Here is an 11194-nt window from a genome sequence, read left to right on the forward strand (position 1 = left end):
TTCGGTGTGCAAAAATGGAGTGTTCGCACCCATCTTCACAAATTTAGCATGTGAACAGAAACGGATGCAGTGACGTAAAACTGAACTAATCCACAGGATTAGCAGATGGATGCACTGCTGATCTGGAACCTATTAATTCTGCTTCTCTAATGCTTCCTTAAAGATTGGCAACCTAAAATAAATGTAATCTCGACCAGACAAAGAATGCTGCTGATGAGATGTTATTAAATGTAAATAATCTCTGAAGATTATTTCTTTTCTTAGCAGTGACCTGGTCCCCTGTCCAATTTTCCGTCTTGATGTATCATGATGAGTGTTTTTTTCCCATCCAACATATTTTAAAGATGCACTATGTAGTTTTGACAAATAATTGTTGATCAGTTTTATGCCTAAACAAACTCTTGTTTTGATCACTGAATAAGCTGGATAAACAAACTGACTTAAAGGACAACACCATTTCAGACTGTTTTACCTAAAACATACATAGTTTGTTTTATTCTACCTCATTAATATTGTAAATATTAAAATTCTGAGTTCTTCTCCAAAACTACATCACAGTGCCCCTTTAAAGCAAATCAAGTCCTGAATGCATTTGATTGAAATCAAGCAGCAACATGTGGAAAGTGTAACATAAAGCACAATATGCTGATTGTAAGATTGCTTCTGATTACCCTCTATTGTCTTTTAAAAGTGCAATAACATAGAATTAGTTTAAAACATTCAGGAAACTGTCAAGCCATGTTCTGCTGCCCGGCTCTAGTTGTGGTGTCGCTAGTGGCCGGCATTCTTCTGTGTGTCCCATTCGCCACCTGCTCAGAAAACAAAACTTGCGTTGTACATACTCACGCTCCACTTGTAGTCTCGCAGACTTTCTGAATGCGTTTACATTTTTTTTTCCATTACCAGTTATTCTTTTTATTGTATTAAGTGAATATGTGAGATGGTGATAACAAATTCAGCTTTTGAAAAAGCTGATAAGAAAACATTTATAAAGGGTTTGTAACCAATTACTTTATTAATGATAAATGAATAACTTACTTATGCGTTATAGAGCGGTGGTAAAATAAAAACAAGATTTTGGGTTGCCCGTTTGTAAAAAAAAAATCCCTTTGTCTGGTGTTTATCCTTTCTATTAGGTCATATTGCGGTTGAAGATGTTTGCATTGTTTCATTAAAAATGCTCAAATCAAATTGAGTTTGGTCCTTTTTTTCAAAAGGTCAAATTTTTCACAAACTGGCTACCTAGAGTTTGCTGTCATTGATGGCATCTGCAGAACTTTGTAAGATATTTTCATAACTGTCAATAATAAAGCTACTAGTAAAAGTTTATAAACCCTTTAAAAAGGTACTTTATTGGAAAGTATGTGATTGTGGGAAGATGTCGCTCTCGTATCCGGTCTGAGAATATTTCAGTCAAAGAGTTCAGTCTCAGCAGAAGGATGATAAGGATGTGTTCAAGGTCAGCCTAATATATGAAATCATTTATTTCTTACATTGGTTAATAAAACAGCAATAATGTTTTTTGCAAACTGGATATAAACTTTGATACAATTTGACATGCCAGTTAATTTGACACCGTGGAGAGTAGCAGTTCTACAATAGTGGTTATGAAAGAGCCTTCACGGACAGAACAGATTTTACATCCTTGTTTTCCTGCGGTGAAATGTGGTCGCAGTTATCAACAGTTTTTTTTTTTTTTTCTAACAGTTCGTTCGACTTCATGAAAAAGACAAGAGAAGAAAGAAATGTGTCTAAAAAGCACTGCTTCACCACCAGAGCAGAATGTGAAACAAACCAGGAATGTACAACATGTCTGCACTGTATTTCTGACAACAAAATGGCAGTTATAGAAGATTAATTTAGTCATTAATGAAATGTCAACTCATGCCAGCTAGATGCATCTTAGTGCACATATGAGGACATGCATGAGCACATAACATTCATGAAAAAAACCCTTTTCCCCTTGAATATACTAAAGCTTCAACATGAAGGTTACAGCGAAACATGATCAGCATTTTAATGTCATTATAAGTTGCTCTAGTCTTCATAATTCGTGTATCATAAATAATTAGAAAAAGACGATCCAAAGATTTCTTCCAAGAAACTCAGTTTTTTGGTGACAGCAATGCAAATCAATGATTGGTCATCAACACCAACAGATCTGGGCGAGATGAGATGAAGTCTTTTGTTGCTGGGCCAGCAGAGTATTTTCTGTTCTTTCCTTGTAAACACCTCTCGGCCAGATCGCTCCTCAACTAAAAGTGCCATGTTTTGTCCTCAGATGCTCCACCTTTTCACTCATTCTATTTCGGTCTCTGTGTCCCTAAGTGAGTTAAAACCAGCTCCTGGTCCCCTCTGGAGTCTCTCTCATGCGGGGGAGCTCAGCTGGGCAGCAGCCACGGCTCCACAAAGTCCCACTGCTTCCACAGGACAAACAGCAGCAAGGTCAGCAGGACGGTGGCGGCCACCCGGGCTCGGGTCTTCATCAGCGGGGTGATGAAGTTGGCCAAGGTGGAGACGAACACCAGCAACACGGCCATGAGCGCAAGGATCACATTGATGAGTTTGCCCAGCAGAGCTCGGGCGTTGGCGTTCTCCACTCCCTCCAACTGGACGACCTGCTGCTGCTGCTGCTGCAGCTCCAGCTTGGTGATGCGGGTCAGGCACGACTCCACAGCCTCCTGCATGTACAAACACACACACAGTGATCACAGCAGGATTTTGTTACAGGCCCTGAATACAACAGTGGGCCTGAGGGTCAGAACACAGCACGGTTTTTACCTTACCTGAATGTCCCTCGCTCGCTCATAGGACTGGTAGGCGACTTTTTCCTCCATGCTGGCAAGTTCCTGTTTAAGATTGGTCATCTCATTCTGGTGGAGCTCTGTTAGGTCATTCAGCTGTTCTTCAAGTCTCTCATACCTGAACACCACAGCACAGAATGCACACAAGAATCCTCAAAATAAGATCGTCAAGCTAAAACTTTTAAACAGTCTCCAAGTTCCTCATATAGCTGATTCCTCTGTGCCGTAGTCTCCACTGTTGTCAAACAACTATCTGAACCACATCATGAGACACACCTTTGCATTGGCTGAGATGGTCTTTCACTAGGATGAACACGGGCACTGTAGATTTCTTAAGGTGATCAAACCCTCATGCTACAGTAAATACTTGCGAACGAATGTGTATTAATCCAAGGCCGAAAATAGTTCCCATCTACTCCCCTTTTGGGTAAAATTGCCTAGCTGTGAAATTAAATTATTTTGATTGTTTTAAAAATAAAAAAGTATATATTCACGAATTGTTAAATATTCAGTAAGAATAAATTGAGGCCAGACTGATTTGATTTTTGTCCTTTTCATGGGATCTGTTGACTGTAAGAAAACAGGGTTTTGCTATCCTTATCCTTCAAGTCAACTACATTGTGATGACTGTAGTGAATGCACCAGAGTTTGGAAGTGTGTCACTGTTTTTTTGTTTGCTTGTTTTTGGATGTGTACCTGTATCTCTCCTCTTGCAGGCACTGTGTCATGTAGGAGTAGTCACTCTGCAGCTGGCCCTTCATGTCCTCGATGGCTTCCTCCATGTGTGCCTGGCTGGCCTTGATCTCCTGCAGGCCCTCCAGTAGAGAGTCCCAAGAGCTGTGCATGTGATGGTGGTGGTGGTGGTGCCCGTCCAGTCTTGGACTCCCCATGGTTGGTCCTAAGAGCCCTCCTCCTCCTCCCCCTGCCCCGCCTGAATTACTGCCTGCTCCGGAGCCGGACGAGGCGCTGGAGCACTCGTCGTCGCTGCCGTACTTTGGGCTTGAGACCAGAGTGGCACTTCCACTCAGGGCACGAGGTGTGGGGGCGTCCTCTGAGTGGCCCCCGACTCCGTCCTCGAGCGAGTCTTTTAAGTGAGCAATGTTATCTGCGCTGCCAAACTTGTTCCTGATGAGGCTGGCGAACTCTCTAGGCTTGGAGACCACGGCTGTGTGAGTGAGGGCAGAGACTCCACCCTTGACCCCTTCGACCACTCCACCTCCGAAACCACTTATCCCAGCACGAACGTTGGCCCCAACGTCCTTTAATCCCTGCTGCATGTCCCGCAGGACATCCTTAGGCTGCCGGGCCGGTCCATTCTGTAGAGAGGGAAGAGAAATGAGGAAGCAGAGAAGTGGAGGATCTCAAAGGTGGGAGAGAGGTGATTAGGTTTAAGGGAGAGAACTGCAGGAAGATAGATGAGGAGAGCAGGCCCTGTAGAGATTTAGGTGAGACACAGGATGGTTCATTGGTTTAAATAAGTGTTAGCAGATGAGAATCATCAGTCTATATTTGGACACAACTGTCCTCACAAAGATAGCTCAACACTTGTTCGAGTCAGTCATGAGTTAATTATTCAAAAGCGGCTGCGCAGGAAGACATCACAAGCTCAGAATCAGCTGCTCCACTTGCTCACCTACCTGTTCTATCTCCTTTAGCTTCTTGTGATAGTGCTCTAGTTTCTTGTGCAAGTGTGCGATGGTCTGTGCTGACTTCTGGTTCTTCTTCTCGAACACCTGCTTGATCCTGGACGCCTGCTGTTTGTCCGCGTTGTGGGCCAACTTCAGGTACTCTGCAACGTTGTCGTCACGGGCCTCCTGCTCCACGCGAATCTGCTCGGTGACCTTTAGGATCTTCTGCTGCAGGTGCTCCAGAGCTGCACGCGTCCTCTGCGGCTCACCGGTCCCTGAACACTCAGCACCCCCAGACATGACCCCAGACGCTGCTGCTGCTGCTGTTGTTGCTGCTGCTGCTGCCGCTCCCGCTCCATCCGCACTGATGTTGCTGTCTGAGCCGCCATGGCTGGTAGTGGAGGGTAGGCCTAGAGTTGCCACCTCGCTCTTGTCCAGCTGATGGGAGGAGAGGGCAGGGGGATGTGAACAGGGCTGGAGAGAGTACTGCAACTTCTCCAGATAAAGAACTATTAACATGACTTTACTGAAGTAGAATGAAGCATCACATGTGTTATAATCTATTCAAGTAGAACTTAGGGGTGGCGTTGCATCCTGACAGTAATTATTACAGTTATATGAAAAAGTTAATCTCAAACCGAAGTGGAATAACTATCTGATGGTGCCATAACAAGCAAACTGCGGGTTCCTTTATAGTCAGTATATCAAATATCAGTAACAGCTCTGTAATTGTTAAATCATTTTCTAGAAATGTCAAGGAAAAAGATGTAGACAAAGTGTTCAATTGGTACACATTTAATGAATTTGTTCCATCAGAGCCCAGAGAGTATTTCAGTCAGGCAAGACATTTGTCTATCGGCAAACATATAATTCAGCACATTTTATTATTTACAATAATAATTGAACAATACTAAATAAACTTAAATAAAAATAAATAAAAAACTGACTTAAATAATATTCTCTGAACTTTATCTAATTTTGCTCTGTAACCATCAACAACCCACTGAGTGAAAACATCCAAAATCCGTCTTTTCAGTATCTTGATGTTGAAAGGACGTCCAGTGGAGAGCCAGAATTAACGTTTTAGATGTCTTTTCTGCGTTTACCACTGATGTCCAAGTGACATCCTTACAGGGTTCCAAATGATTATTTTTGTACATCATTTTGACCGTCAGTTTTCTAAAGAATTTCTTGTGGTTCTAAATTTTATGACAGTTTTCGTGACAGCTATATTGGACTTAATGCATCAAAAAATACAAGATGGATTTGAACCCTGAGGCTCAACCCCAGTAGCCCTTTACCAAGGGAGCTAATCATCAGATCAGATGGTTTGGTCAACCAACCTTTCATAACCAAAACAATAAGTTCTTTAGACGTCTGTGACTGAAGTTGAAAAGATGCCTTAAATTACATAGTCAAAACTTAGACATCACTGGTGAACATGAAAAGACGTCCCAAAAACGTGTTTAAAATTCTGGCTCTACGCAGGAGGTCTTTTCAACATCAGCAAAGACACTGAATAGACGTCTTATGGATACGTGTTTGCTCAGCAGATGTGTTGGAGGATACGTCCTGCTTATTCTTTATTATTTGGGAATCACTGACTTTAAAGGAACATTTTACCCCAAAGTGAAAATTCAGCCATTTTCTGTTGATCCTCCTGCAGATGAAAAGTCAGTCTAAGTTTCATAGTCCACAAAACATTTTTGAAGCTTCCCAGCAGACAATGTTCTACTAAACAACTGAAGTAGCTGGTGACACACATACACAAAAAAACATACATACGTGGGTGTCTCCATACACCTCGTCTGGCGTAATCCAAGTCTCCAGAAGCCCACTGATCCCAAACTGATAAGACATTACTCACACCCTTGACCCACTTAGGATAGGTGTGTGCTAACGTCTTTAGCTTAGCACCAACATTTTAAAACAAGTCCCCAGCTACTTCAGTTGTTCAGGAGGTTGATGCAACGCTGTTTTGCTGGGAAGCTCCAGAAAAAGTGTTTTGTGGACTACAAAACTTCACCTGACTTTCCATCGGCATGAGGGTGACCAGATAACAACTGAAATCTCATGTTTGGGTGAACTTATCCTTTAAATAGACTTTTGAGGTAAGCTACTTGCACCAGTCCGGTCTTCCCATCTCATGCTACTCCACATACATTTTGGAGGAAATATTACCCGTTTTACTCCACAACATTAATTTGGACAGCTTTAGTTACTAGCTGCTTTGCATATTTACATTATTACTAATCATTATAGGGTAACAAGTCCTAGCAGTTTTTGAGGCGAACTGCTCCTTTGAGTATAAATAAACGTGCAGGTAGTTCCTCTCCTCCCCTGGCAGTAATGCCCCTAATTGATTTGGTGGAGGCATCAGAGAGTATACAGAAAGGCCATCATGCATTAATTAGATGAGACATAATTACACTGCTTCCTGGCCTGCACAGCCTCAGTAAAGTCAGCTGCACTACAGGACAGCTACTTTAAGAGACCTTCACATTAAAGTGCATGAGGTTTATATCAAATGAGGGATCAGACAGTGAAGGCAGCCATGATGGAGTGCAGACAGACAGTGACACGTGCAGTGTGATGAAATGTAAACCTCTCTGAAGGACCTCAGCCTACAGGTCTGTCTTCCCCCTCTCCAGTCATGACTTCACCTTTAAAGCCTCACACTCACACCCTGGATATCAAACAAGGCGCCCCGTGCTGACACCTCCCCTCCGCACAGAGGGGATCCCCTGGTCAGTGTTATATCTCTGGTGTGCTACGCGGCAGATGGAGGGCTCGTTAATGACCCGCTGCCTGACGTCACGTCAGTGTAATCAGAGCCCGCAAACACGAGCTGAGGCGGACACATGACACCGAAACATGTCACGGCGCTGCTCTCATCCCCGCAGGCGGGACGGCGCGGGGATTATATGCGGTTTTTGTTTTTTTTTATTTTGCGTGACAGTGTGAAATGAGCACAAGCGCTATTAATAAACATATACAAGCCTATGTGCGCTATTCAAACTGTGCTACATTCAAAATAAACCACACACAAGAAGAAGACAAAAGTAGGTTACAATCACAGTGAGCACCAAGCAGATGACTGCAGTCACCGGTGGTTAATCGTTTTCCTCATCTGGTCAGAGAAAAGTGAGATGCTTATGCAGAAGCTAAGCGGTGGCTCGTGCGGGCGAGCTGGCGATGCGGTGTCCATCGGTGGAAAAAAAACCCACAACAACAACAACAACAACAAAAAACCCCAACAGCATCACCGATACGGAGGAGATGCTCTAGATCTAATAATGACACAGGAGGGAGACGGTCCGGTGGTGAAACGAGAAGCGGGGCTGTGATGAGGATGGAGATGACAGATGTCTATGGCATGAACAAAAACAAAAACAAAAAAAAAACAAGTGGACAGGAGGGGATGATGCCTTGGTGTGTGTGTGTGTGTGTGTGTGTGTGTGTGTGTGTGCGCGCGCGCGCGCGTGCGTATGTGTGCCCTCCTCGAGACGCACGATGGATGGATGCGAGCACATGAGGATGAGACACAAGCAGCACAGCGAGAAATTAAATCAGAAAACGTTACCATACTGCTTTAATCCATTTTTTGCAGTGCCATTGCAAGTCTGTGTTCGAGGCCCATCCTCCTCATCCTCCTCCTCCTCCTCCTCCTCCCCCTGTGCTCACCGAGGAGGACCCCCCCTCCTCAAATATCTGTAGCCCTCAGCCCCGTTGTGTGGCCGACTATCCCCCTCTCTGGATCCTAATGCTCCATTGTTAATGTCATCGATATCTGCAGCCTCCCCCTCTCTCTCTCCCCTCTCCTATGCTCGGATCTCTCTCTCTCTCTCTCTCTCTCTCTCTCTCTCTCTCTCTCTCCCTCTCCCCCTTTGTATCATATGCCCTCCCTCCGCCTCCCTCTGTCTCACCACCTCTTTCTCTCGCTCTCTCTCTCCCTCTCTTTTCAGTCCAAACGCAAAGGCTAGCTGTCCTGCCCTATAATGGATGTGGGAGCTAAGGGACAGATGATGGAGGGAGATGGGCGGGGGGATGGGAGAGCTTAGCGCAGGCGTGCAGGTGCCTCTGTGCTGCTGAGGCCAGAGGAGAGGCTCAGGGAGGGAGGGAGGGAACACAGCAAGGCCTGTGTGTGTGTGGCAGGGCCTTGCTCCAGGCCTTTCATCCCCCCCCCCTCCCCAAACCCCCCCCATCCTCAATACAAACACATACACCCAGTGTGCTGCTGATGCGGGGCTGCAGTGATGTGGTGCCAAAGTACACAGTGTGTCTGTCTGAGGCAGTGACTCACTCTCTGAATTTTACCTTCCTCACAAAAAGGAAGACACAAGTGAGGTGTTTGAGCCACTCACGGCGGCTTCAGATCTCCCTCTGCGCTGTCTTGTAGAGGGGCGTCCACTAAACTACGGATGTGAGCGAGCTGTCATCAGCATCGTGGAGGCCTCAAGGAAATGTCAAAAAGGAGCAAAAAACCCCCCCAAAAAACCCCTTCATCCACAGACAGGATATGGCATAAAACGGACCCACTTTTTGAGTTTTTGAGGCGCTCTGAGGTAACAGTGGCAATCAGTGTAAAAATACTCTATGCAGTAACACTTCTACTTAAAGGATAAGTTCACTGGAAAATAAAAATTCAGTCATTATCTACTGACGACCTTGATCGATGGGAAGTCCACAAAACATCTCTGGAGCATCACAGCAAAACAGCAATTGAAGTAGCTGCAGACTTGTTTAAACAATCGCACAAACATAAAATGGCCCCAGTCCGCCATAATCCAAATCTCAGAAAGCCTCTGAGGTCCCAAATTGAGTCCCCATCTACTTCAGCTGTTTAGAAGAACGCTGCAAAGCTGTTTGGATGATCCTTCTTGAGCCGGAGCTAATTTTAACAGCATTATATCCAGTTGGGTAGTTTAGTCTTTAACAAAGTGTTGTGTTTTATAAACGGGTTAAAAGTCACTCAAAAATGTACTCGAGAGAATGTTGGTTATATTCCAGCCATGCCCGGGGCACCAGATACACTAAATACAACATAAATAGACCCACGAAAGGCTGATTATTTCCTTATATAAGCTCATATTAATTAATGGCGTTAAATTGTTATCCACCCATCTGATTACCTGCACTTTGATCATTATATGACCATGGATGAGAACACATTTTCCTCTTTTAATTCTTCAAAATATTTCTGTAGGGGGCACCAGAGACACTCTAATAATCATAAGTTATTTAAAAAGAATGTCACACAAAACCACATGTTCACACCTGGATGTTTCCCAGTAAACACACACTTAAGAACCAGTGGTGCAGAGGTGGCCCCGGCCCCACAGACTGAATACCAGGGGTGAAGAAACTATTCAGATCTTGACTTGGGTAAATACAGTCACACCACCAGGTAAAAATGTTCTTTCACGAATAAAAGCCCCACATCGCAAACGTTGCCTTCAAGGCTACTTGCACTGATGCAGTTGGTTGAGATTAAGGTCATTTTACTTTTATATTGTTCCGGTCTATACGAGCCATTATCTGTTGACTGACATGTTTTGTATCTAAAACCACCATCTGCAGAGTAGCTCCCACCTGGCTGTCAAGTCAGTGTCATGGAGTGAACATTTAATTATAGCCCCTTGAACTGTAGTGAAGGAGAAGTGTAGAAGTATAAAGTACAAGTTCTTCAGAAACACAGTACTTAATTTGCTGACTTAGTGGCAGCCAGCCTCTACTTGTCTACTTGTGTCGATTAAAGTGTGAATTAGTTATTTTTAATTGCCAGGTGTTGTAACATAAAGAATGAATTACATTTACATGTCTCTGTAGTTTTAAGGCATATTTATACAGCTTTACACTTTTACTTCACTACATCTAAGGGGCAGAATTGTTATACTTTTTAGAATAATATTTAAGAAAACATAAAGAACTTAAAATCTGACTGCCTTTTAAAGATGAAAGGAGCAAAGAAAATAGTTTCAATTTGCTCCACATTGACCAGTTACTGCATTAGAATGGTATTTGCGCATTCATTAATCAGTAATAATGAAAAAACACAATATTGTTAAATATAATAACAAGTGTTGTAAAAATAAATCTACCTAAAAGCAAAAGCACAAGTGAAAGTAAATCATACATAAACTGACGCGGGTCGACAGAGTACCAGATCTGATGCATATTTCTGATTATTGGCATCAGTATCTTAATCTGATTGCTGCAAAAAAAAATAAGTTAATTCAAAAATGAAATTCTTCGACTCTGATAACGAGTAAGTAACGAGTAACTAAAGCTATCAAATGAATGTAGTGTATAAAATGTGTAATATTTACTGTCAAAATGCAGTGAATCAGAATCAGAATCAGAATTCCTTTATTTGTCCCACAAACAGAAACATTTCTGTGTCACAGCAGCCAAAGGACAGTTCAATTTAACACTAAGCAATAATAATAATAAAAACTAAACATCAAATAAAAAGGTAAGAAATAGACTCGTATATACATTATATGTATAATATGAACAGCGTAATTATAAACAGTGTATTGTTATTAATAAATAATAAATATGGGTAAGAAAACATAACCAAAATGAGAAATGGGTTATGTGTACAGTTTTTAATGCACAGTGCACAGCTGAGGTCTACTAGGAGCAGTGCTGGTTGTAGAGTTTGCAGCAGTGAAGTGGAAGTGTAAAGTAGCAGAAAATGCAAATACTCAAATAGAGTACATGTACCTCAAAATTGTGCATCAGGACAGTACATGAGTA

At 42.9% G+C, this 11194-nt stretch overlaps 1 protein-coding gene across 2 annotated transcripts; it reads right to left on the minus strand.

The window, feature by feature from the left end:
- Positions 1–1321: 1321 nt before the first annotated feature.
- Positions 1322–8470, minus strand: tmcc2 (transmembrane and coiled-coil domain family 2). Of its 2 annotated transcripts, none has more exons than XM_030419368.1 (5): positions 8016–8468; positions 4442–4870; positions 3501–4120; positions 2787–2922; positions 1322–2681 (listed from the first exon to the last, which is right to left on the minus strand). In XM_030419368.1, the coding sequence occupies exons 1-5, from the start codon at positions 8016–8018 to the stop codon at positions 2382–2384; spliced, it is 1488 nt and encodes a 495-aa protein (XP_030275228.1). In that variant the 5' UTR covers positions 8019–8468; the 3' UTR covers positions 1322–2381. The 2 variants fall into 2 exon arrangements, with proteins under 2 accessions (XP_030275228.1, XP_030275229.1); XM_030419369.1 differs by having other exon boundaries at positions 2382–2681; positions 8021–8470.
- Positions 8471–11194: the final 2724 nt, after the last annotated feature.

This window comes from Sparus aurata, chromosome 6 (assembly GCF_900880675.1).
Source record: "Sparus aurata chromosome 6, fSpaAur1.1, whole genome shotgun sequence".
NCBI lineage: Eukaryota > Metazoa > Chordata > Actinopteri > Spariformes > Sparidae > Sparus > Sparus aurata.

What these genes read in the sequence shown, in the direction of transcription:
- tmcc2 (XM_030419368.1), bottom strand. An exon ending in CTGCAAGAGGAGAGATACAG is followed by an intron (nt 2,923 to 3,500) that starts GTACACATCCAA and finishes TGTGGTGTTCAG; the next exon opens with GTATGAGAGACTTGAAGAAC. An exon ending in AGCGAGCGAGGGACATTCAG is followed by an intron (nt 2,682 to 2,786) that starts GTAAGGTAAAAA and finishes TTGTACATGCAG; the next exon opens with GAGGCTGTGGAGTCGTGCCT.